We start from the raw sequence: 27,655 nt of genomic DNA, 5'->3' as shown, positions 1-27,655 counted from the left end.
GAGGCCCGGAGGAGCCGCGGGGCGGGAAGCGGAGAGCGGGGAGGAGGAGGAGGAAGAGGAGGAAGAAGAAGAAGAGGAAGAAAAAGCCCTCCCTCCCCCCCCCCCACTCCTCTCCTCCATCCATCCCTCCCTCCCTCCCTCTCTCCTCCCTCCCTCCCTCCATCACCACCTCCACCCACACAGCGTTCGAGGAGGAAGGGAAGGAGAGAAAGAGACAGAGAGAAAGGAGGAATAAAGGCGCCAAGACCCAGGCAAGTGTCCGCCGCCCACAGAGGCCGAGTGGGGGGGAGGGGAGGGCGCGGCGCGCGAAGCGCGGGGTCGGCCTTAGGCCGGGCTCAGGGCCGCACCTAGGCCGCGGCCTGGGCTCCAGCTCTGTAACCCGCCACACACACACACACAGAGAGAGGGGGAAGGAAGGAAGGAAGGAAGGAGAGAAAAGGAAAGAGAAGGAGAGAGAGAGGGAAGGGTGGGGAGAGAGAGAGAGAGAGAGAGAGGGGGGGAAGGAAGGAGAGAGGGAAAGAGAGAGAGAGGCCTAGTTACCTCCAAGCCCCGGGGTGTGTGTGTTTATATATAAATATCTGTAGAAAGAGAGAGAGAATGAGAGAGAAAAGGATGGGCCGGGAGGAGGGGGAGAGGGGGAAGGGAAAAGAGGAGGGAAAATGTCTTCTTTTTTACTATATGAAAATCCAGACTTTTTCTGTATATAAAAAAACATTTGTTTTGCTTTTTTTTGGGGGGGGGAGAGAACAGGGATTTACAATGTTTATTTGAGAGGGAAAGAGTGTGTATAAGAGAGAGGGGGAGAGATGGGCCCCTGGACATGGCGGGGCCTCCAGTCACGGTTGGAACAAGGAGCCGGTGGGGGTAATGGCGGCCACACAACATGTCGGCCATGAACTGCTGCTGATGGCGGGGAAGCCTCCACTGCCTCCCTGTACAGACCAGACACAGTCACACACACAGACAGTCTCACACACACACACATAGACAGACTCACACACACACAGACATAGACAGACACACACACAGACAGTCACACAGACACAGTCAAACACACACACACATAAACAAACACACACAGACAGTCACACACACACACAGACAGTCACACACACAGACAGTCACACACAGACAGTCACACAGTCACACACACACAGACAGTCACACACACAAGACAGTCACACACACAGACAGTCACACAGACAGACAGTCACACACACACAGACAGTCACACACACACAGACAGTCACACACACACAGACAGACACACGCACAGACAGTCACATGCACAGACACAGTCACACGCACAGATACAGGCACAGACAGACAGTCACACGCACAGACAGTCACGCACACGCACAGACAGAGTCTCACAGACAGACAGTCACACACAGACAGGCAGTCGCACACGCCCAGGCAGTCGCACATGCACAGACAGACAGTCACGCACAGTCACACAGACAGACAGTCACACAGACACAGTCTCACACACACAGTCGCACACAATCACACATAGTCGAACACAATCACACAGTTGCACACACAGTCACATACAATCACACAGTCTCACACACACAGTCACACACACACACAGTCACGTCACACTTACACACAGACAGTCACATACACATAGACAGTCACACACACACAGAGTCAGACAGGCCAAGGCAGCCCCCCATTCATTCGTTCATTCATGCAGGAGGGCTGCTTTATTTATTCACAATCACTTATTGTTATTAACAGTAATAATAACAACACATTTGTTTCACCGCCTTTCATTTCCCCCCTCTCCACCCCAAGGTTTTTTTTTGAGTGGGGGAAGGGTGAAAGGGGGCAATAACTATAGGTGCAATTCCCTGAATATGCTTTCTGGGGTACTGGATATGTACAATACAAACCATGTCATTCTTTCTGAACAAAATGTTTTCCAACCCTAATGATGATGATACTAATAAGCCTTGCATTTGATATAGTGCCTTATCATATCGTTGAGACGTCTCAAAGCGCTTCACAGGATGTACTGTAAAGCGGATTGACATATGTGTTTTGTAGACGAAATGTGGCAGCCAAGATACTCTACAACTTTACAGTATGTCCTGTCTATCGGCCCTTATCACCTGTCTCAACGAGGTGATAAGGGGCGATATCAAATTGCAAGGATTATTATTACAGGCAAGTTTATGTGACTGCCCTGATGCTCAGTGATCAACAGCATTAGCCACCACCTTTGGTTGAAGCAGGAGGATGTCGCTTGTGCTGATTCAGTGACTTTTCTAGAGTATTGTGTGACTTTCCAAGTTGCTGTTGTTGCGAGGGGGAGGTCACTCCTTCTGAAATCCTCTTGATGCAACTATATCAAAATGAGATGACTCAATAAATTGTGCTGATTTAAAAAAAAATTGCATATTGTTTTCATTTGAAGTGTTGTGGCAAATTGCAGTAGACTTCTTTCGGAGCAATGTGAAATATTCAAATCCTGCACAAATATCCGTTAATACAGTATTTCTATTGCTTACAACGAGGAGGGTATGGGGTGATCTGATAGAGGTCTTTAAAATTATGAAAGGTTTTGATAGGGTAGACTTAGGGAAAATGTTTCCACTTGTGGGGGAGACCAAAACAAGGGGCCATCAATATAGAATAGTCACATATAGATCAAATAAGGAAGTTAGAAGAAATCTCTTCACAGAGAAAGTAGTGAGAATGTGGAACATGCTACCGCAAGGAGTTGTTGAGGCAAATAGCATAGATGTATTTAAGGGAAAGCTAGATAGGTACATGAGGGAGAAAGGAATTAAAGGTTATGCTTGAAGGCTTAGTTGAGGAAGGGCAGGAGGAGGCTCATGTGGAGCATAAACACCGGCGTAGACCAGTTGGGCCGAATGGCCTGTTTCTGTGCTATATATTGTAATGTATTCGAACAACATTGCTTCCTTCCCGTGGATCCTTTTTTTTTAGCTCCATTCACCTTGTACAACAAGCTGATAAAAGTGATGAGATTGTAGTTGTGCCTTGTTGAATTGATGTTGTTTTCACTATAACTATGAATTTTCAATATTATTAAAGAAGGCACTGTGGTAGTTTAATCATTATATTAACTTACAGTGCATTTTTAACCTTGTAAGAATACTGTAATGTTTTTGTCAATGAGTGCCTAAGAAGGATATTTTGTACAAGTTAAGCTTTGCTAATAGCATGAAAATATGTTCCAAAGAATCCATTGATTTCTGCATAGTTCATAGCATTTAAAGTGAGTGTTTTGTTTTGAAGCAGCCTCATTCTCTGGGTTGCTAAAAATACAATTTTTAAGAACCACAGTGGAAAAAGTTGGTATATGTAAATTGATTAAAACATCAAATTAATTGAATATTCCCTGTTTCTATAAGTGATTTTCATCGACGGCTTAAAATTTGGACCAATGCCAAGTGTTGCATGTGCAATGGGCCAAGTATCATTTCAGTATCCTCATTTTATGCTTTATTCCCAGCCATTCAATTTCTAAATAAATTCTTGATGCCAAAAGATTCTTTGCTTTTATCACGTGAAGTTATTTTTTACAGAAATAGTTTTGGGAGCCAAAGAACTGAATGAGCTTAATTGATTTCACAAGAGAGATTCAGATGAAGAAGCCTCAATGGCTCACTTGATCTTATCCTTCCAGAATATCCTCCCGTCCTTCCATCACAGTATCAAGCTGTTTCTTAAATGTGTTCTCCTCAACTACCCTTCTGGGTAAACAATTCTATTTGTTAATTTCGCACTGATTAAAGAAATATACTCACCGGTTAAAGGAATATTTCATGGTGTGTGTCATGAAATTGTCCCTTGCATTCCTAAACTTGTGACCTGTTGTTCTGCTGATTCAATGCAACCAAGAGTATTAATTTACAAAGAAATATTGCAAAAATGTCTAATGATTAATGTTTCATGTAGGAACTCATTTCTAGGTTCATTTTGCTCTTCCATGTAAAGAATGGATCTACAAAGCCAAAGCCCCAATGTTCCTTAGTATGCATCAACAGAGTCCCAGAGCTAATAAACAAATTCAGCATATATTATTTTTCTTAACATTTGCTGTTGACAGCTGGGTCTAAATAAAACTAACCTTACCATTTCACTTCTGTATAGGAACCTGTAGTTGCAGTACTATGATTGTAAATTTTCCATATTTGGCACTTTATGGCAGGAGTACTGCACTCACAGCACAGCGTAGAAAATTGAAATGGTTAGTGTGGTTTTGATTTGCATACAGGAAATATTTGTGAATTGTAATTTTTTTTATCTAGCCATATCTTTAAAACGTCTTGCTAATTCTGTAATTTACTTGTAAATCATTGTATACTTAGGTTGGAAGATCCTGTGATTTTTAAAAAAAACTTATCTGCTTCAGATATGTTTAAAATGGTGGGTATTGAGAGATGAAATAATAATGTCAAAATGCTGATTATATTCAAATTAGTTCCTGTAGAAACGAATTAAAAATATAAAAATCTAGCATACTACTTTTGTGGGTTTCAATGCAGTACTGGGTGATTGCTTCCTTTAACAGCTGATTCAGATGAAATTGAGTAGTTGGTGCACAAGTACAAAACTACAGTATTTACAACAACATTTATATGGCACCATATATGTATGGAGGAGCGGGCAAAGCGTGGAACATTGAGCTTATTATTGGGCAAGTTTCCTTACTCCACATGCCTTTATTTACCTAGCAGTAAATAGGAACCTGGTTATTAGTTGATTGGCAGATTTTTTTTCCGGGGGTAATAATCCTTTTTTTAAAAAAAACATGTAATTTGATCACTCAATCCATGATTGTTTGCGGGACACTGCTGTACTCAATTAGCTGCCGAGTTTCACCCATAAAATACACAGTCAATTCACTTTAAAGTATATTCTGTGAAACGTTTTGAGACGTCTCAAAGTCGTGATAAAGCTCCATATAAAATGCAAGGATTATTATTATAATACCTTTGTAAGGAACGGGTCAGACACCAAGCAAAAGAGGCTTGCTAGGTACAGGTATTACTTCTGTCAATTCCCTTTTCTCCCCTTCTCCAGCCCATTGATAACACTATAAGCAGATCTATTTCATTTTGGAGCCAGAGCTCAAAATCCTAAAACTCTTAATTTATAACTGTTGGGTTAAATAAATGAATGAATGAATGAATGAAAGAGAATAAAGGGGGTAGTATTATTTTAAATTAAGTATAAAGTAATCTGCTTTGATAATTTGGGGCCTTGTTGCAAAAGCATCATAATGAAAACTTTAAAACCCTGGTGAAATGACATTTTCAATACATTTTCATTTCTTGTCAAACTAGGGATTTATATGGATATCTAAGGTATCAATTAAATGGAAACTATGGAACTATGAACCTAACTATTGGAGCATTCCTTATTACTGTATTCTCTGTGAATAGAAACAATTCAAAAACTTGAATTTGTCACTGAAAAAAATAGCAGCTGTTGTATTCATTAAAAATTTAGTTAATTTGGAAACAAAATCTCTTAACTACAAACATTAAAAACACTTTGTTACTTTAATCAAAACAAATTACAATTTTTGTTGTTGTTGTTTAGACGCCTACACTGATGAGCTGCACATCATGGATCAAGGTGGGGGAGGCCTTGAGCTTCAATCACAGGATTCAAAAATCTCACATGCTATGATTATGCAGGACTTTGGTAGGTAGTTTGTTTTATTTCTTATTTAGCAGTTGTTTGTGGTACAGCTTGAAAATTTATCAACATGGCAGTCTGTAGAGAGGATGTCAGAAAGTTAAGAGAAGATTATTGGAAGATTATAGTGCAACTAGGAAGTAAGTATTACTATATCTGAAATACTGCATAACTGGAAGTTTGTATCAGGTTCACATAAACTCTGTAGTGCAACTATTTTAAGGAGTGCAATTGAATTTCAGTGAATGGTGAAACAACCTTGAAGGGTGGGTATTCAATTGGTCCAGCCTCAGAGCTGTAATAGATCAGACAAACAGCATGAACCATCTTAAGGTCAAGCCTATACTTCAGTCTGTCTTGTCAATGCAGCATTATCAGTAGTCATCTGTACAACATGACCTGTAATATTGTGTCAGATGAACCTGCATGTCATGGACAGATAACCTGATGCTAGCAGAAGGATAATTAGATATCTGAACTGACAGAATGTTTTACTAATCGGCACAGTCTTAATCTCTTGGTTTATTTTGCAGTGACGGGGATGGCTGGTGCAGCTCACATCGATGGTGATCACATTATTGTAACCGTGCCTGAAGCAGTGCTGGTCTCTGATGTTGCTGGGGAAGATGTTACACTGGAACATGAGCTAACGACTAATGTTCATGAAGTTGTTCAGGGTCCAGATATCATAACTGAAAGTGATGTTGTTACAGAAGCGGTGATTGTTTCTGATTCAGTATTAGAGACTGATGTTGCCATTGAAGAAGACTTGGACACTACTTCAGTTCCTGACCAAGTTCTGGCTTCAGATCTTATAACCGAGACAGTTGGAGTTCCAGATCAAGTGCTGGTATCAGACCTTGTTTCCGTGCAGGATGAGGAACAGTTTGAACATGTGGTTCAGGATTCGGTTGCAAATGTTCTTTCACCAGGGATGGTATCGGAGGAAGTTATGGAAGCAGATGCTGTGTCAGAGACTGTAATCCAAACTCACGATTTAATTCAAAGTCAAGAGACTGTTTCTTGTCCAGCTATGACAATTGCAACTCATATAGATGGAAAAGATACATCTGAAGATTACTTAATGATATCCTGTAAGTGGAAATTAAGAAAGTTATTCTGTTTATATTAATGTTGGGATCTTAGAATTGTTTCTTTCCAATTTTATGTCTATTAGGCTGATTTACCATCCGTTTATGGCATATGTAACAATTATACACTCACAAAATAGGCTTCTGTTTCTTTTTGTATATTTGTAGAATGCAAATACATTAATAGATGGGCATCATAGGATTAGGCGCGACAGTCATACAGGCAAGACATTCAGATGATCTAAATCATAAGAGCAAGCAATTTGTGTAGATGCAATAAATAGGTTGCCTTGTGGATTATATGCTACACGGTACTGCACAGTAGTTGAATACTTTGAAAGGATTAAGGTGTTTGTCACATAGTTGGATTCAAATGACAGGAATATTTACTTATTGGAAGTTCATTGGCAAGAATTGTCCAGTTTCACATTTTTTTGCACTTTTTTTATTTATTGCTCCCCACTTAAGTGGTTTACTTTTTTTTCTCTTTAGATCTCTTACATCAGTCCCTAATCAAGAAAGTGTGGGTCACATGCTCCCAGCCAGACCAAGACCTACGTACTTGGTCTGGCCACTGGGAGGTGAGTAGGAGCAGCCTGGAGTGACATCCTCTGATTGTTCCTTCCTGTGAGGAAACAACAAGCCTCTCATGGCAGCACCTACTATGATGGGATAACTGAGTTCCTGGCGAGACACTGAGCGGAGGCTGTTGTGTCTTCCTATGCGTAGAGGGAAATCGGAAAGGAAAGTCAAACATGCCTGCCAACAGACCATGTAACCCACTCCATGAGCTGCAGCCCATTAACATAAACTTTTAAAATAACTATAATTTAAATTGTTTCAAAAGTAAAATGCATTTTAGTCCCAATTTAGGTAAAACAACATAAGTAGCTTTACAAAACTCAACAAATCACCTGACTAATGACTATCTACTGACCATTATGCTTCTTTATAGCAGTCATACAAGATAGTTGTCATGACATCATCAGCACTCAATCTTTATCAGCCTTAATATCAAGTCCTTTTGAAATTGTAGCTGTGTACTCCAACTAATAAATACAAATATTTGTAATTGCTTCAAAGCTTTGAGTGCTGCAAGACCCTGGGAAAGAAAACGAGAACAGTCAAAGAACTCAAAATCAAGCTAGTGAAAATTAGATTGCAGTTAGTAACAAAACTTTTTTGAGAAGGGAATGAAACCAACATGAAAGTCTTTTACAAGTACTTTGATGCCCTGAATCTTCATTACTACCCAAAACAGCAGGCAAAGGGTCTTAAGAATTTCAATTAAATCTAGTATTTTGAAGTATATGTGATGTCAGGGATTGTTGAGAATACATCTGATGTGCTAGAACTCAAGTTTACAATTAAATGTTCATTTTATACAGTGGATGATGTTGGAGAGAAGTTGGACCACATGGGAAACACACCAATTAAAATAAGCACTGACGTTGAGCAAGATGATTCCTCAAAAGATGATGGGTATGGACCTGAGGTCATCAAAGTGTACATTTTTAAAGCAGAACCAGAAGATGATGTGGAAATAGGTAAACGCTTTTGCTTTGTGATTTTATATTCTTAACATATATCTGCCTCACCTAGTCACAATACACATCTACTGTATCTGATGACAATGCTGCAGCAACCATTTCTTGATGTAAAGTCAGATTAAACAACAAAAGTTCATTTTGCCTGAATAACACCTGGCCTATTATGCTGTTCTAAACAGCTGTGCATTTAAACAAGGATTTTAAAATAAATCCTATTTGAACTTTATAACTTAATTGAATGTTTGTAATGAAGAGACTTGTATTCCAATTAAACTCACTGACATCGTTGGATCACTTCACAATAGCAGTGGTCAATTGACATTTTGTATAAAAGTTAGTTATAAAACTTATAAAAGTTAGTTTTATGTTTTTCGTTGTTTCATTTTCAATATTATGAAATTACATGGACATTGAAAATACCTTTACCGTCCATGGGATTTTAACAAACCAATTTAGCAACACTGTGAGCTTTGTCTCCAACCAATGGTACGTGAAATGTAAAGTTTTCATTACCTTACTGGGATATTGACTAAATAGGTTGGGAAGCATCTGATGGTTGAAGTTTTGTTGCTGTGGTTGGTGATGGGGATAACATTTGTGAACTTAACAACCAAATTGTTTTTTGTGATGGACACAATTTTAACAAGCAGTAATTAAACAATAAGCCTGTAATCCCCAGAGATTTTTTTTAATACATTGGTGCCTGTCGACAATCATGTGGAACGATTTCAGTACGGGTGAAATCATTTGTTAAAATTGTCCAAAGCATAATTATTGGATTTTTAAATTTTTATTTTTAAAAATAATTCCAAGTTGTTCCATTGAAAGCTTTTTGTTTGTTTTTAAGGTGAAACAGAAGTTATCACTGAAAGTGATTATCAAAATGGTCATGCTATAGCTGGAGTACTTGACCAAGGGAATGTTGGTAGAGTAACTCGGGAAAAGATGGTTTACATGGCAGTGAAAGATCCATCCCAAGAAGATGACATCAGTAAGATATTTATCTATTGTTCCATTTTAGTGCTTATTGAAGGCAACTTCAGAAGTAGTACATTTTTCCAGATTACTTACCAGCACAGTCCTCTCTAGATTCCCAACAATCTTTAGTAGGTTTGGTTCAGTGATTTTTCACAATAAAGAAGTAACACTATTGTAAGCGTGATTAATGTACAGTATATGGTGCCCTGCGCATGTTATGGCAGTGTTAATGTTTGTGCATAGTTTTATCTGAACCTATATGTCTCGAGTTTATTTCAGGAAATAAGTATTTTTTGTAACATTTGCTGATTCTTTTTGTAAAACAATATAAAGCAAACCTCCAAGATTGCTAATAATTCCGTTTGGATTAAAAAATTGCTTCAGTAATGATGTTTGATTATTCAGACTGTGCTGATATTGCCGACGAGGTTTACATGGAGGTCATCGTAGGAGATGAAGAAGCAACAACTGTTCATGAGACACAGATTGAGGATTCTGGCATCAGTAAAGCCTTTGTACCAGTTGCATGGGCTGCTGCATACGGTAAAAAAAAAACTTGTAACAGTTTTGATTTATTGGTTTTTTCTTATTGTTTTAAAAATAACTTGGGAAAGTATTTAGAAATCTAATACTTTGGTGCTTCTGAAAAGATTATCAGCAAGTGAAAATACTTAACAGTTAATGGGTGCTGACTAAATCAACGCACATAATATTTGTAATAAATAAGCTACGTGATTGTGTTGTTTAGCTGTACAGCTGAGCAATGAGCAAGATTCTGTTCTGTGCTTGGTCAGCTCCCAGTCAGCTGTGTGAAGCATTTTGAGGCAACTTCCCAATGTGAAAGGTGGTTATATAGTAAAACTCATATAGATCATAACATTTAGTATGACCTGTGCAAAGTCTGAGTTGCAGTCAAATTGGACAAATCGTATAAAATCTGATTTAATCAATAATCTACACTGCGCATGAATAATCGGATTACACTTTCACTCCTCAGTATTAGAATTGAATCGTAGCTATGGCTTTATTTGAATCTCTATTTCTGTACTTTGCTGTTGTTCTTTGGTCCAATTCGCAAAATGTCTGCAGGATGGGCAAAAATGTTGAATTTCATCTTATTGCTTTGTTGAAGGTAATAATTTTGAGGCAAAGAGAGAAAATAAGAATGGTACATCGAGTCAGTTCCTACAAATAAGTGACAGCACAAGTACTGCCAGAGTGTTAAAGCAAAAGGGCAGGAAGAAGAGGAGAAACGAAAGCAGGCAGTGGCATACAGGTGAGTGTAGCTGTCCGTCAAAAGCTACGAGATATTTCGTAGCTGTGCATTAGAAACATTATATTTTCTGAGATTTGGATTTTGTTTTAATATTTAACTTGAGCATTTGCATCTTTAATAGGACCTATAGTACAGTCTTAAATTTAGTACTAAACCATGTTTCTTCCATTTGGTACCTTGAGTCCTTCCAATATTGAGAAAACAAAATAGTCTGACAATAACTTTTATGTAGTGATAGGTTAGAAAATGTTTTGAAGTGAGCATACAAAATCACGAATCGATGTTTACTCAGCAATATTACTGAATTTTATTAAGAAAACAAAGTTGAAGAAAGAAAACTTGCCTCTTTTTATAAAGATTGTTTATTGAGCTTCTTCCTTGATTCCTTGATAAGAGATATTTGCATTCTTCTTTTTGTTTGCATAATCCACATTCCACAGAAATTACTGAATGATTTTTGCAAAAAAATAAAATATCACACACACGACTGTTACATAACCGTATATAAGGCACATACCCTCCCATTATGTAATTTTGCCCCTGAGGTCTGACCTGATGTGTATCTAGGATTGTCTTTGTAACATATATATAACTGTATATACATCGTGTAGTCCTGGAATCCTGTAGCTCAGTGGTTAGAGCACTCGCTTTGCAAGCGACAGACCTGAGTTCAATTCCAGGCAGGGCGAAACCTTGGGCAAGTTTCCTTACTCCACACAGAGCCTAATAATAATCCCTCCAAAAAACAAAAACAATAATAAATTGGTCATTTTCAATCTACGACTGTTTGGGGACATTGCTGTGCGCAATTGGCTGCCGCGTTCGCCCACAAATATATATACAGTCAATTCACTTTACAGCATATTCTGTGAAGCGCTTTGGGACGTCCTTCCGACGTGAAAAGCACTATAACAAATGCAAGGATTATTATTATTATTTGTTTTCAGCATTTCACAATCTGTTGATAACCCATAGCAGCCTCTGTGTGAGTGCAAGTAGAACATTTGATTCTGGACTGCTTTCTAATGCCTTTCTTTTCTTGGTCAAGTACTACTTTCCTTTTACAGTCTTACACACAGATTTTTCCAAGTCATTCAGTCCATTTCTGTTGAAGAGTTGCATCCAAAATGTTAACCTAACCTTCTTATCTCAGTATTGAGTTACTCGCTGTGCCATTCCATTTACCTTATATATTTTGCCCACAAAATATATACAGTAAATTCACTTTACAGTATATTCTGTGAAGCACTTTGAGACGTCTCAAAGACGTGATAAAGCGCTATATCAAATGCAAGGATTATTATTAACTGAATATTATTTTCCAACTAGAATTAAAATTGGAGAAAAGAATCAGAATTGTGTTTTTACTATCTTTATTTTATATTGTTCTCAATGATAAACAGCCAAAGAATTTCATGAGCAAGTTCAAGATAATTATTAGTTTCAGTTTACAAAAAGGCTACAGTGTGTAACATAATAAATGTGGATGGATCAAATATTAATTGCCTTTGTTCCTTCTCATTTTTAAATCTAGCTGTCATCATAGGGCCCGATGGACAGCCTATAACTGTTTACCCCTGTCACATCTGTGGGAAAAAGTTCAAATCCAGGGGCTTCTTAAAAAGACATATGAAAAACCATCCTGAGCAGACCACCAAGAAGAAATACCAGTGCACAGACTGTGACTACACAACAAACAAAAAAGCAAGCTTCCACAATCACCTCGAGAGTCACAAGCTAATGAACAAGGGAGAGAAGACATTTGAGTATAATGACGTTGGAAAAAGATTTACTCAGACGGGAGCACTGTCTCCTCATAAACTAGTCAATAGGGACAAAGACACCAAAATGCACAAGTGTAAGTTTTGTGATTATGAGACAGCTGAACAGGGGCTTCTCAATCGCCATCTGTTGGCAGTGCACAGCAAGAATTTCCCACACATCTGCGTGGAGTGTGGGAAGGGATTCCGTCATCCTTCAGAACTTAAGAAACATATGCGGACTCACACAGGAGAGAAGCCATACCACTGCCAGTACTGCGACTACAGGTCTGCTGACGCTTCTAACCTGAAGACCCATGTGAAAACCAAGCACAGTGATGAGTTGCCATACAAATGTGACCACTGCCCTCAAACATTTTTGGATGATAAGGATCTGCAAAAGCACGCCACTTTATTTCAGGCACATAGGACCCACCAGTGCCCACATTGTGACCACAGAAGCTCCAACTCCAGTGACCTTAAACGTCATATAATATCTGTGCACACCAAGGAATTCCCACATAAATGTGAGGTGTGCGATAAGGGATTTCACCGCCCATCAGAGCTGAAGAAACACATGTCAACTCACAAAGGTAAAAAGCTTCATCAGTGCAGGCACTGTGATTTCAAAATTGCAGATCCTTTTATACTTAGTCGGCATATTCTTTCAGTCCACACCAAGGACCTTCCTTTCAAATGTAAAAGGTGCAAGAGAGAGTTTCGACAGCAGAGTGATCTTAAGAAGCATATGAAGACACACAGTGGAAAGAAAGTTTATCAGTGTGAATATTGTGAGTATAGCACGACAGATGCTTCAGGCTTCAAGCGCCATGTAATATCCATTCATACAAAAGACTACCCTCACAGATGTGAGTTTTGCAAGAAAGGCTTCCGTAGGCCATCAGAGAAAAACCAGCACATAATGCGGCATCATAAAGAGGCTATCATGTGATGTAATGTGGAGGCAGAAAATGTTTTACACGTAAAGACTTCATTAATAACTGTCGGTTAATTGGCATGGCTCGTGAACTGTTTCTCCTGGTCTCAACTTGAGTGTTGTTTCTCGACCTACCTTTCATTCTTTGTATTATAAGTTTTAGAAGGTATGAGAGTTGGGGAGGGGGTTCAGTTGTACAATGTTTTGATTTCTATATACAATCTGAATAGTAGGTGTTCTGAGGTTGCCGTAATTGTGAAGCCATTCAGTGAGTTTTCTGTTCTTTAACAATTTCAGGTAACTCGAGTTTAATTCACATGCAGTTGCAAAATATTGTATTCTACAGCTATGCTATGAAACTCACAATTAAACCCTTTAAAATTATTTTCATTTTACTGTTAGACCTAATAAGTATTCCATTTACAGGAACAGACATTGGAAGCATCTATTTTTAACTTTTTAATCAAAAATAAACCCCAATAGTGATTTGTGACAATTAGTCTAGCAGGTACAGATCACCGTTCCAAAAGCCTTCATAAAAAGACTAGTTTAATAGGTGCGATAAAAGTTTTTTTGTTCACTCCTTACAATTGCTGCAGTTCATTACATCCTTGTATTTTAATACCACAGCAAGTGTACGCAGCCAGTGTGGATTGGTGCCATACTGTTGAGAGTCGGACTACTTTTTATTACAGGGTATGTGTGGTGATTACATGCAATCCCTTGCAAATACTTTGGATCTTATAAGTTATATAACATGGAAGTGCTTTATGAATCAAAACAAGCTGGTTCAGAGCTATTTAATGGATATAGATCTTGTTTTGAAATGTTATGCATATGACGTATAGGAAGTGGTATGATGGAAATAGTTTTTTAGCTGTTTACTGCTCACACATCAAATGGTTGTTCACTTTGTGAATTTTTAACTTTATTCATTGTGTTGTGGTAGTTTTTTGTGTTTTTCAAATGTTGTCAATTTTTTGTTTTGCACCAGATGAGAATCAGTTGCTCGAGAATTCAAAACGTTATACTTCTACAATTCAGAATGTTAATCTAGTAATGCCTCTTAGATGAATAATCAAACACTTGTGTTTCATGTGGCTGTAAAGATTGTACACTCTGTAATATAAGAGAAAACCTTTTGTCACTGTTCTGTGGGATTACAATTTCTAAATGTTGTTCTTAATGTGATGAGTATATAAATAAAACTGCATCTGTTGCATAGAGTTCTTTCAGAGTCAGTTACCCACTTGAGCCCTGACCAGGAGCACGTTGTGCAGCTGCTTTGTGGGCAGTTGATGATGGTAGGTTCATCCTTCAGATTTCATGTTGTTCAATCTGATGATTTTGTTCTTTAGTTGCTGCATCTCAAGGAACTCCTTGAGATACAGGAGCAGGGCAGCGTCTGAGAGCGCTCAGATGGAAATGAAGATATTCATCTTTCTCAAATTTCTTACATTGATTCTTGTGGGCTCTTCATCTCCTTGTGTATTTAATGTTTTATCCCCCTTTATCCATACTTTTTTTTTGAACTGGTTTCCATCCCATTAAAGCATTTGATGGTTTACGTATTCAATTCTGTGCAAACTCCTACAAAGTGAAATACTGTAAATGGCAGATTTTGAACTGAATTCTCCATAAACGGTTTTCGCATCCTTATGCTTTCCTTGTTGGCTGATATACTCCTTTATTTGCAACGACGGCATTGAATTATCATACCATCTGCATGAAACGTGAGTAATCAAATTTTATGGAGAGGCTCTCCTTTTAATCTTAATTGCATTGTTGCTGAAATAAATGTAGGAACAGTTATAAATGTAGCAACAATAATACCCGCATTAGACGAGGGTTCAGTGTTTGATGTATTGAGGCAATGCAGTTGTTCAATGTGCCACAAGGTGGGGGACCTGTCGAGCTGCATTTGCTCATTGTCGCCATCACGTGGCAGAGGCTTTAACCACAATTAGGAGTTACCATTGTTAATATACTTGATAATGAAAGCATCTTCTGGAATGAAAAACTACATTTAGTTAATATTGTAAATGAACAGGCAAATGTAAACTTTTCAGGATGTGGTAAGGTTCGACTCTCACATTTTCAAATTGGTTTCCGCGAACCATCAAGTGTAGAAAGAAAGTTGTACGGAAAAGTTCTGCTGGGCAAAAAGCACAAGTACGAAAAGTTATCAAAAAGGCCGATGGGATGTTGGCCTTTATCTCAAGGGGGACGGAATGTAAAAGAGAGGAAATTAACTTATTTACTTACAAAAAGGATTAGGAACCATTTCAATTACATATAATAGAGTTGATATTGGACTCTTAATAATTTATTTGCATTACTTATGGCAGTATATTTCATTTAAAACAGCTCTGCTCTGGTACTTTTTACCAGAATGTTTCACAAAGTGAATCCCTTTTCGACATATTTGAGTTCAGACTCCTTTGTTCATTTAAAGTTAAACAACTGCATGGCTAGTGTTTGCTACAATAGTTTTTTTTGGATAAGGTGGGTTGTGATTCTTCACTTTGTTGGAAATTTGAACATCTGCCCAGCACAGACCAGTGAAACTTTTGCTAAGTTTTGCAATTAGACAGAATTTTGGTGAGCAAGTGTCTTGATGGAACAGAAATTACTCACCGTCTTTTTATTGACTGAATGAGCCCCAGGAAAGAGCAAAGAACAGATGTACCCAAGGAGGAAAGTTGAATGCTCAAAGGAAGGTAAAGATCTAAGAGAGAGTGAGCATGGGCAGTTTGGAGGGGGTAGAGAGTCGAGAAGGGAGCTGAAGGCATGGCCAAAGAGAATAAGTCCTCACTTGCGAGTTTAATTTTTATGTACAGAATGTATTTACTAAATGTTCCACTTGATACTCCCATAAGTTGATCATTCATTCGTAACCACCTTTTTGTGAGTCACATTCCAAAACTAAGCTGTACGGCAATTCCCCAAAGTGTTTTGAATTTTCGGGTAGTACTGCATAATGTTCCAGTCATGAGAATTTGTGCTCTACCTTTCAATTCCACCATTCAAACTTTCTTACTATGTATGGCTGTACAGCTTGAAATGCATGAGCTAGTTTCTTTATTGGGTGTGCCTCAAGGTGATCATACATACTTGTAACAAGACATTTTATATTCAGTTTAGTAATAGACAAATAAATTGGCTCGAGTTATAGAGATGCCGTTTGCATAAACTGGAAAAACCAGTATGGCATGTTACCCGAGAATGTTTTGAGAACCTAAGTACAAAATGAGTAAATAATGACATTAAAATGGGTGGTGCAGGAATGAGTATAAGATGGCATACAAAGGGGCAGATTGAGTCAAGTGTCCACTTGTTACATATAACATCTATTTAAAATATTTAGATGTGTTAGTTCAAATCATGAGAAAACAGATATTCCATCACCAAGGTCAAGGTCAGGATAAGTAGTGTTTTGTATGTGAATGATATACTTACATAAAGCTACAAGATTTGTTTACCAGTCATTGGTGGAGTTATAATCGGATACTTTTTTTGCATTAAGTCATGCTGGTATGATTTCAAAGCAGAGCAGAGTTCCCAATGGTTGGAGTGTTATGTTTGCAATTAACAGAAGGAGTTTCCCACATTAGACTCCATCTTGAGTTTTGTTTGTTAGAACAGTCCAATTTTAATCCTTTCACCCCACACACCACCACCTTTAAGCCTTGCAATTTTTTAGTCAAATAATAATAATCCTAGCATTTGATATACTGCCTTATCACATCGTTGAAACGTCTCCAAAGCGTTTCACAGAATATATTGTAAAGTGGATTACATTTCATAACAAGATAGATGAACAAGATGCACAAATAGACATAAATGGGTACAATCTAGTGGCTATTACTGAGATGTTGTGGAGTCCTGTAGCTCAGTGGTTAGAGCACTCACTTTGCAAGCGAGAGACCTGAGTTCAATTCCAGGCAGGGCGAAACCTTGGGCAAGTTTCCTTACTCCATATGCCTAATAATAATCCCTCCAAAACCAAAAACAATAAATAAATTGGTCATTTTCAATCTACGACTGTTTGTGGGACATTGCTGTGCGCAATTGGCTGCCGCGTTCGCCCACAACTATACAGTCAATTCACTTTACAGTGAGTTCTGTGAAGCGCTTTGGGACGTCCTCCCGACGTGAAAAGCGCTATATCAAATGCAAGGATTATTATTATGTGGTTACAGGGAGTTCAAGGGTGGGAGCTAAACATTCTGGGGTATTCGAATAGGAAAAATAGGTGATGTGGAAAATGAGGTGGGGGGGTATCCCTGCTAATGAAGGATGAGATAAAAACAGTAGAAAGGAAGGATTTTAAATCAGAAAATCAAGATGTAGTCAGTATGGGTGGAGGTAAGAAACAACAAGGGGCAGAAAACACTAGTGGGAGTAGTTTATAGATCCCCAAACAGCAGTTACAGTATTGGGCAGGGTATTAATCAGGAAATTAGAGGAAATAGACTGGGAAATTAGATTTAAAAATATGACGTTAGACCAGCAATGGCAAACATTTAAGGATATAATACATAATTTCCAGAGATCACATATTGAAAAATAAAAATACCACGGGAAAAGTGTTTCAACCTTGGCTAACTAGAGAAGTTAGGGAAGTATAAAATTAAAAGAAGAGGCCTATATAATACTGCCAAAAAGAGTAGTAAACCTAAGGATTGGGAGTGCTTTAGAGAACAGCAAAGGAAAACCAAGAAACTGATTAAGGGGGAGAAAATGGAATATAAGGGTAAACTAGCTAGGAACATAAAGACAGATTGTAATAGTTTTTACAAGTACATAAAGTGAATGTGAGTCCATTACAGGCAGAGACAGGAGATATTATAATGGGAAATAAAGAAATGGCAGAGTCATCAAAACAAATATTTTGCTTCTGTCTTCATATTAGAGGACACTAAAAACTGGAGGCTAATGTTAGTGAGGAACTTAAAAATGAACATCAGTAAAGCAATAGTACTAGTGAAATTAATAGGATTAAAAACCGATAAATCCCCTGGTTTTAAAAGAGGTGACTGCAGAGATGGTGGATGCTTTGTTTTTGATCTTCCAAAACTCCCTGGATTCTGGAATGGTTCCCATTGATTGGAAGGTCGCAAACATAACGCCAATATTTAAGAAGGGTGGGAGACAAAAAAATGGGGAACTATAGACCAGTTAGTCTGACATTGGTGGTAAGGAAAATTCTAGAGTCCTTAATTAGGGACGTTTTCATGGGGTATTGTCATGGGGTACTTAGAAAATCATAACATGATTAGGCAGAGTCAACATGACTTTACGAAAAGGAAATCATGTTTAACAAATCTTATATGTTTTTTTTGAGGATGTAACCAGCAGTTTAGATAGGGGGGAACGAGTAGATGTGGTACATTTGGATTTCCAGAAGGCATTCGATGTGACAAGTGCAGTGCCACAAGGATCAATGCTTGGGCCTCAATTATTTACAGTCTATATTTAGATGAGGAAATAGAGTAAATTCACGAAGATAGGTGGGAGAGTAAGCTGTGAGGATGACACACGAAGAATGCAAAGGGAAATAGACAGGCTAGGTGAGTGGGCAAGAAGGTGGCAGATGGAGTATAATGTGGGGAAGTGTGAAGTTATTCACCTAGATAGTAAAAATAGAAAAGAGGATTATTTTCTAGAGGGGGAGAGACTAGGTATAGTGTCGGAGGGATTTGGGTTTCCTTGTACACCAGTCACAGAAAGTTAGTATGCAGGTACAGCTAATGCCATGTTGGCGTTTGTTGCAAAAGGGTTAGATTACAAGAGTAGGGGAGTCTTGCTGCAGTTGTATAAAGCCTTGGTGAGACCGCACCTAGAATATTGTGTGCAGTTTTGGTCTCCTTATTTAAGAAAGGATATACTTGCCTTAGAGAGGGTTCAGTGTAGATTCACTAGGTTGGTTCCTGGGATGAGGGGATTGACCGATGAGGATAGGTTGAGTAAACTAGAATATAGAAGAATTGGAGGTGATCTTATGAAACCTTTAAGATTCTTAAGGGTCTTGTCAGGATAGATGCTGTTTCCCCTTGTTGGAAAATCTAAAACTAGGGGTCATAGTCTCAAGATTAAGGGTCAGCCTTTGCGAACTGAGTTGAGGAAACATTTCTTCACTCAAAGGGGAGTGAATTTGTGGAATTCTCTACCCCAGAAGGCTGTGGATGCTCAGTCTTTGAACATATTCAAGACTGAGGTTGATAGATTTCTGAAGGATAGAGGGATTAGGGATATGGGAATAGGGCAGATAAATGGAATTAGATTAGATCAGCCATGATCTTATTAAATGGTGTGGCAAGCTCGAGGGGCTGAATGGCCTACTCCTGCTGCTACGTCTTATAGTCTTATGGATTGACTGTATTTTGTGGGTGAAATCTAGTGGAAGAAGAGAATGTATTAGTACTTTCAGCTAATTTCTGGAAAAATATATAAAACCCAAACAATAAGTTGAGACAAATCGTTTTATTTAGATATTCTACAGATACATTTGGTTTCAGTACAGGTAACACATCGTGCATTAGGTTGCCTGCAAATTGGACAGACCGCATAAAAAGTCACTCAGGCTGGAAGAATTACAATGAAATGTACATATTTGCCTATTTACATAAACTTGATAGACAAAGTCAAATCATTTCATGTTCAATAAATGTGGGTGAACCCGGAGAGGTAGGGGTGGCCTGAATGGGGTCAATTGTAATTTTTTTTGCTGGGAACACAGATTCTTGGGTAATAAACCTCATGGTATGGTTATTGGGTGAAAAACATTAATGTATTTCTGCCCAATTTCTATTGTATTTCTGTGTTGGATTGCTCTTTTAAAAAGCCAGCACACACAATGGGTTGAACAACCTTCTGTGCTGTAAATTGCTATGGCTAAATCAGAATGGAGTTTGCCCCCCCCCACCCTCCAGGTAAGATGGACATTGGGTCTTAAGGTTCATAACTGTCTGTCCAGTGCCTTGGGACGTCCTCCCGATATGAAAGGCGCTATACAAATGTAATTTTGTTGTTTACTGTTGTTCAAACATTTACTTCTTGCATAACTTTTTCATGATAATTGTTTTAAACCAAATCTTGCTTTGGACTATTCAAAGAGACTCAGCTCAGTTTTGATGGCATTCTATACATTTTTACATTCTATTTCTGCAACCAGCAGAATCGGCAACCACTGATTCATGAATGGCTCTTTAGTATACCAGAATTTTTTTTATATAAAAAGGTTAACATTAAGTGAAAGTACTTCAGAATAAACCCCATCCAATGCTGCAATGCAAATTTCAGGTATGGTGAGTATACATACATCTTTGGCAACACTGGTACCAGTTTTCATTACAAATGCAAGATTAAATGAAATAGACTGTTCAATTTATACCCACTTAATTTATATCTTACTACAGTTTAATTAAATCTCAATTTTACATGATTAAACTTCAACAAATGCCTATTTAATCTAGAAAGCTAGAAAAGAAACACAAATCTTATTTCATTCATATATGACATAAAGAAACCCTCACACCCAAATCAGAAGTTAATATCACATCAGTTTATATCAACTTCCAAATCATCCCAAAACAGGAGTAAAACAATAAATGTATTTGTAAGTATGTTGTTGATAGAAGATCCAATGAAAAAAATACTGTGAGATGTCTCAACCTTCTAATCCAAGCATAAGAAAGGACATGGCCAAGTGAACAGTCTTGTAAGTAACTTGTGTCAAAATCCAATACTTGACATCCCAACCCACTGGAGTTTGAAGAAAGCTACTGTATTCCTAATGTGAAAAAGGAAAAAAAAACATTTAAGACGTTCCTGCACAATAATAATTAGATATCTATATTTTCAGGTTAAATTTGTTGAAATGATTCTAATTTTCCTCAATGCACGACTTAGAATAATGTTACATTAGGTCTACATTAACCGCATCTAGAAGCTAAGTCACAGATGCGTAGGATAGTCTAGTAATTAAAGAAAGGTCCCATTTAAACTCATGCTACTGAATATAGTGGAAAGTGTATATTTTACAGGGCTGGTAATCATTTTTAAAAAAGTCAGTTCACTGTACTGTTATTATTGCTGAAATGGAATTGTCACTGGGAAACAGACATGGGACACATGAGCTATCAGATGAGGAAATTAGAGTCTCTATGTCAAGCAATCGCAGAAAAACGCACGCATGCTCCAGAAGCATAAGAACAAAAATTACAAAGCTGAAATGTTGAGTTCCTTTCAATGCAAGCAATGGTTAATATTTTCCTGTACAATTTCAGATAAGCCTGAGTTCTGGTTCAAAGACTGGAGCCGGAAAATACAACAACAACAACAAGATTCCATTTATAGAGCGCCTTTCACATCGGGAGGACGTCCCACTGTACTTTGCTGTAACAATGGCTCAGTCCCATAGCAGTCGACAAACTATTCACGTTAATAAAACTAAAGCATCAATGTGTGGCATACTCTTCAAGCCAGCCAGTAATATTCTGTGATTTTGAAAGTTCTGAAGAGAACTACCAAATCTGATTCCCATTGTCTAGAAGCCTTAATGTCTTGTCTCTGATTGCCTACTGACTAAACCACACAATGACAAAATGGAATAACATTTTAGGACTAAAAGAGGGGAGTGGGAGCATTAACTGAAGAGAATGGAAAACAATAAGTAAAGATCATACCAATCATACCAGTCTATATTCTGCCAGTGGTAATGGAATATATTCCTTTACTAGGTGAAATAGCTTTGCTGTCTTTCAGGAGGCCGAGTATGGGATATTCAAGGTATCTAGATCCAGGAAATAAATTAAGAACAGTATTACAATACTAACATTTGAATAGTCTGACATTTAGCTTCACATTCTCAATTAAATCAGCACAAACTTGAAAAGCAACGCTGCAGTAAAATGTCAACGGATTACAATTTTAGCATCACTTGCATTCCTGTGGTTTCCTTAGAATTTCACAGAACTAATGGCAAATGGACAGAAACTTTGCATGTTTTATCATTTATTAATCTTTTTAGAAATGGAATAAAACTCACTCAAAATATTCGTACTCCCATTATTGGAGGTGTGAATATTTTGAGTGAGTTTTATACATACACGCATTGCATCTATTTTACCTAGTTGCCTGTGCAAATAAGCCCATGCTCTTATCTGATTCAGAGATCAAAACAGGAGGATCTTCATGCTAATTTACTGTCAGCAAGTCTTTTGGAGATCATGTTACTCAAACCCAAGTGAATTCCATTGAATTCCAAGTTGTTGGAGACCAACTTGATGTAATGCATACTAGTCATTCACCTGAATGCAGTCTTAAAAAAAAGTTTACTTTTTTATCTCACCAAGTTACAGTGCTTTCCATAACACAACAATAAATTGGATTTATATAGTGCCATTCACATCGGGAGAGTGTCCCAAGGATCTGACACTTGCAATATCATGCATTTCCCATCATTGAAATGTTGCATGCTCAGTGCACATATGGTGTATACGTGTTGCACACATTCAAGTTTTTAATAAGTGTCTAAAAGACAATGGCCTCAATGCAGTAATTTGAGAAATGGTTATCATGCTTTTGGGGAGAAAAAATAACATTCATACATACAAATAAACTTGTATGTGCTTTGACATAATTCAATCAAAACACTTAAAATAGATTGCTGGCAGTTTGAGAATTCAATTTGTGTCAACTACATAAGCTAACAATTCAATTAATTCTTCACACGTAATAATATTAATAAAGTAAATTACCGCTTTGTGATGATTGTTTGTGATATGTTCTTGTCTGGTCCACGTGATGACGATTTTAGTCTCATGATTTCCTGGGAACGAGGTTAAAACAATCAAATGACAAGTTAATAATGTTTGAAAACAAAGCTGGGAATAGTTGCTTCATGTGACAAAGTGGGTGAGATAAACAATACCCACACTCCTACCCATTTGTTCTCGTCTTTCAAGATCAGCCAAACCTACATCCTGGTCTCTGTCCTAAAATAATCCTTAACAACCTTGGATCATGTTCTGTTGTCCTTTAGATAATTCTGCCCTGACATAAACATGTTTTGTGGATCAATAGAATTGAAGAGATTGGTTGCATGATTGTGTGCAACTATGTGTGTAGCTATTTGCCTTGATTAAAGTATATTCTTGTAAATGTTAAAGTGGCTTCAATAGTCAAGGGTCAGAGTTTCATGGTAACTGAAAATAATATGTTACAGCATCGAGATCCTGCATGGTGAATTCAGCAGGTGTTATATACCACATTTATATCTGAACCAAGAGTTGATCTGCTCCAGGTATAATGACACAGAAATATCAGCAGTGTGTATTCATATTGCTCCTTACAGCACCTCTGAGTGACATTCATTAATCAGCAAAGGCAGGACAGATGCCAGGACTTGATATCACCATGTCAACCATCTGTTGTCAGGCAACCAAAGCATTTATCAGGAGATTCCAGCTTAATCCTGGTCCTATTGGAGGGCCAGAGCGCGCAAGATTTCATATATTCCTCACTAACACCGACAAGTGGTGGTGCAGTGCTGTTATAGATCTGCAGACACAGATCCAACATATGCTGGAAATGCTATTATAATTATGTAATGAAAATCTTGCTGTGTCAGAAAACATCCCTTCCCCTGTCTTGTGTATTTCAGTTTGCACAAATACACAGGCAGGAAATCCGATATGACTTGACAATGTTAATGAGTTCAGATGGAAGCTAGAATGACTTGAACCCACCTCATGCTGTTCTTTGATGCGGGTCTCCTTCTCGCTCAGCATGCTCATGTATTCCATCAGTTTCATCTTTAAGCTGCTTGAATTGTCTTCGTCTGAGCTCATATGCTGCTTCAGGCTGTTGATTTGTGACTGAAAATGTTGAATAAATAGCAACAAACTGAATAACCTGTGCCTAAAGGGCATAAATTAGTTCAAATGGCATAGATTCTCCAACCTCTTGGGTAAGAAATTCACTATTAAACTGCAGTTTTGCCCACAAATATACAGTCAATTCACTTTACTGTATATTCTGTGACGCGCATTGAGACCTTAAGAAGACATGAAAAGTGCTATATCAAATGCAAGGAATATTATTATTCATTACACGACACAGTTAGTGTTGATCTGAAAAATGCATTGAATAAATGCAAACTCCATATCATTTGAAAATTAATTGTAGGAAAGTCCATCTTAGTGGTGAAAACCACATTCTTCCATTGAATAGTTTGCCAGGGGAAGTATTATAGTTTTTAAAATATCAAACAGTTTATACAATAAGCACCCTGTCAGTTGGAATGGTATATTTAGATAGACAATACCTCAATTATTCGTTCTTTATTAGAGCTCAACAGCTACAACACCAATTAACCTGAAATAAAGCTATTTTCCCCAAATTACAGAGTTGGGAAAGTTGACCTTGATCAGATGCAGTTGAAACCATATATTGTATGCACATGTTAATAATGACTTGTTAATGAATTGTTCCTGAGAATGAGCGTAAAGTTGAAAATTATTAGGAATTCTTAAAGCAAACTGCTATAGAAAGGGCAGAGGGACTGTATTATCAACAGCACAAAATAAATAAAAACTTCCTTACCCTCAAAGCATTGACCTCCTTGTCCTTTTCTTCACGGAGTTTGTTGACCATTTCATAGTAATTGTTAGAAATCTCCAGGTTAAATGATGAGTTGATGGACGCACTTGATGGGCTCCGAGTCAACTGCAAACAACAAGAGTTTAACCAGCAAGAAATGGCTGTCAAAATAAGTTATTCTGTCCCTTTCACAAAATTAATGTAATTTAATATCAAATACTGTAATTAAAATTTAAAGAACAAAGCCTACACTGAGGTTTTAGATATGTGTATATGCTGAGTTATCAAGTCCACCGCACGATACTAATCGAGAATGGAACTAAACACATTCTGGAGTAACATCTTGTTTGGATTAACAATTGGGAGGACATAAATCTGAGAAACAATCTGAGAAAAACACGGTATTTCACACAGAGTTTTAGCCAATGATGTAAATCTGCTAGTGTTCAGAATACTGGTCTGTCAGAGCCACTGGTGTTTGGATTAATGGCATTGGACTGTCATTTTTAAATAGCATAAAAAATAATCACAGCTCTGTCAAAAATGTAAACGAAATTCACCAGACATCTGTCAGGGTACTAGTAGCCAATGCAATAAATCAGAAAACAGTTTTTCTAGCGGGCTTTTCCAGGAACTAAAAGGATGACAAGGCTCCCTTAAAAGGTTTTCACTGTGAGCCAAATGACATTGTTGAAGTCTGCAGAATCAGAATTCTGCCAAATCAATGCAAGGTAGACTAAATACAGTATCTGATATCGCACAAGGATTTTACTGCAATATCAATCAGCCATTCACCTTCAGATTCAGCTGAGGCACTCTGCTTTATCACAGACTTGAACCAGATGACTGTATAATCATTTTTTTTGTAGTGTGTAAGGAAGATATAGATCACCTTTCAATCCAGGGCTAGGACAAAAATCAGATCATCTACATTGAAAAATTAAAGCTTAATTTAAGCCAATTTGAATGCATTTCATTTTAAAATGTGATGTGCAAAGAGGAACATACGATCAAATCTTTGACTGGTCATTGCGATGGCAGATGTCCACATCTAGGAGTCACTGCTGCAATAAACACTGTTGTCTTTTTAAAAAACTATTCCTATTGATTAGGATTTGTGTCTGAGCTTTTCAGTAATTTATGCCACTGATCTCTGGCAGTAGTGTGTAGAATTTCTGGCATCCTAGGGAAGGCCATCTGTCTGCTTGCTACATCTTTAATCAAACTTTATAATTCTGAGGATTCATATTATGTCTTTCCAAATATGGTCCACCTTTATAATCCTTCTCCCAAGACATCAATTAGTTGCTTCAAATTAAATTGTAGACAAAAAAAGGGGGAGCGGGGGGCAGAGGGAAAAGTATACAAGTGTCTCCTATTTATGTGTTGGTTGTAACCGAATATTTTCAACTCCCATAAGTCAATTGTGGAGTGTTCCCAAGAGAAGATAAGGCTTCCTCATCGAAAACAAACCATCACTTTCACAGATAGAGATACCATTAGGTCAAGCCCAGACTTAGGCACACGGAGGCACAGTTGTAAAACTGAATTGTAAATCCTGGATTGCTTTTTGGGATGTGAGTTATCACTCTTTGGCATGCTGGCATAAAAATGCTTAGCAGAGTAAAAACAATCAGGTATATATTAATCCTTCATTCAGAAATCAGAAACCCATCAATTTTGACTTTGATATTTCTGTAATTGTTAATTTAGAAAAAAATTCCTTATAATTATTTCTTAGAAAACATACGATTAAGTTAAAACAAATTGATGATCTTAAGTCTTTGTTCCAAGTGCATACTGAAATATTTACCAACATTTTAGTCTATTGTAGTCAAAATAATGTTTCCACATTCATGTATAGTTGGTAAGACTCGGTGTGGATGAACCTGATTAAAAACTGAACAAACAAATTAAAAAATGTATTTCTTTCCTTTCAATTTCTATTTTGCTTGAATGAAATATGCGACAATCAATTCTGTGAAAGTAACTAAGTCGTTTATCTACCTGTTGTCTGAGTGCCTCGATCTCCTGTTCCAAAGCTCTCTTGCTGTATTCTAACTCTTTCACGCGGAACTCTTTATCTGCCTCTGAATTTCTCAGAGTCAAGACCAACTCCTCAAGAGATCGGTTATTTGTGCTGTTCTCCTTAATAGAATTCTGAACCAAAAATACAAAGTAAATTAGCAGCTTAGAAAATGTAACACAATAAATAAGCACATCTGCACAACTACACAATTATCTACCTGCAGTGATCGGTTGCTGTCTCTCACGGTCTCCACAATCTGTATATATTCCTTCAACTGTTGAGATTTAAAGTTCACATCTCTTTCAAGCATCTCTTTATCTGATGTAAGTCTCTGCAGAAAAAAGTTAAATGTTTTATTCAAATGAAAATGACAGTGTATGGGTTTTTCATTGACATTGGGCAAAATAGGATGCATAAACTTCATAGAACAACAGTCAGTCTCGGATTTCTAGGGGACCTTTAAGATACCTCAGTGTGAGTATGAACTGCCTGATGTGACACTGAACCAATTCAAATCAGGAAGGCCTAATGTGGTGTCTGTTCCGGAACTGTGGAAGTCAGCCAGAGCAATACCAGGGATGCTAAAAGTAGCTTATTTTTCCTGAGCTAGAAAGGAAGGGGAAAAACTCAACAAGGATCTAATTCCTAATCAATATTTAATGCTTTGCCGGAAATTGCATATTCCTGGGAAAACAGAAATAAACTGATCTTTAATACTGGCTCCCAGCTTCATAGCTTGCCATTT

At 37.7% G+C, this 27,655-nt stretch overlaps 2 protein-coding genes across 10 annotated transcripts in view; one reads left to right on the top strand and one right to left on the bottom strand.

Annotated features, from left to right (window-relative positions):
• The first annotated feature begins 183 nt into the window (after positions 1-183).
• On the top strand, positions 184-14,496 carry znf711 (zinc finger protein 711). 4 transcript variants are annotated; one of them, XM_007891971.2, is made up of 8 exons: positions 184-251; positions 5,584-5,688; positions 6,216-6,776; positions 8,162-8,320; positions 9,171-9,314; positions 9,707-9,844; positions 10,434-10,577; positions 12,112-14,496. In XM_007891971.2, exons 2-8 carry the CDS (start codon positions 5,610-5,612, stop codon positions 13,287-13,289), a joined length of 2,403 nt encoding a protein of 800 aa, XP_007890162.1. In that variant the 5' UTR covers positions 184-251; positions 5,584-5,609; the 3' UTR covers positions 13,290-14,496. The 4 variants fall into 4 exon arrangements, with proteins under 4 accessions (XP_007890162.1, XP_042196529.1, XP_042196530.1 ...); XM_042340595.1 differs by lacking the exon at positions 184-251 and adding an exon at positions 4,188-4,404; XM_042340596.1 differs by lacking the exons at positions 184-251; positions 5,584-5,688; positions 6,216-6,776 and adding an exon at positions 7,276-7,354.
• A 5,249-nt stretch (positions 14,497-19,745) lies between these two features.
• pof1b (POF1B actin binding protein) overlaps positions 19,746-27,655 on the bottom strand; it is a 33,408-nt gene continuing 25,498 nt past the window's right edge. For 5 of the 6 annotated variants that reach the window (XM_007891923.2, XM_042340862.1, XM_042340863.1 and 2 more), the window contains 7 exons: positions 27,128-27,241; positions 26,889-27,041; positions 24,885-25,007; positions 24,029-24,157; positions 23,039-23,109; positions 21,974-22,071; positions 19,746-21,069 (listed from right to left, as the gene is read on the bottom strand). In XM_007891923.2, the coding sequence (XP_007890114.1) occupies positions 21,978-22,071; positions 23,039-23,109; positions 24,029-24,157; positions 24,885-25,007; positions 26,889-27,041; positions 27,128-27,241 (684 nt within the window). In that variant the 3' untranslated portion in view covers positions 19,746-21,069; positions 21,974-21,977. Of the gene's footprint in view, positions 21,070-21,964; positions 22,072-23,038; positions 23,110-24,028; positions 24,158-24,884; positions 25,008-26,888; positions 27,042-27,127; positions 27,242-27,655 lie in introns of all 6 variants that reach the window. The other variant, XM_007891913.2, reaches the window with a different exon arrangement.

The sequence above is a fragment of the Callorhinchus milii genome, unplaced genomic scaffold (genome assembly GCF_018977255.1).
Source record: "Callorhinchus milii isolate IMCB2004 unplaced genomic scaffold, IMCB_Cmil_1.0 Scaffold15, whole genome shotgun sequence".
Lineage (NCBI taxonomy): Eukaryota > Metazoa > Chordata > Chondrichthyes > Chimaeriformes > Callorhinchidae > Callorhinchus > Callorhinchus milii.
This window is presented reverse-complemented; position numbering and strand designations above follow the sequence as displayed.

Excerpts from the sequence above, each read along its gene's own strand:
- znf711 (XM_007891971.2), top strand. The coding sequence starts at position 5,610 with ATGGATCAAGGTGGGGGAGGCCTTGAGCTTCAATCACAGGATTCAAAA. Across the intron at positions 9,315-9,706 it reads ATCCCAAGAAGATGACATCA|ACTGTGCTGATATTGCCGAC; the intron begins GTAAGATATTTA and ends TTGATTATTCAG. Across the intron at positions 10,578-12,111 it reads AAGCAGGCAGTGGCATACAG|CTGTCATCATAGGGCCCGAT; the intron begins GTGAGTGTAGCT and ends TTTTAAATCTAG.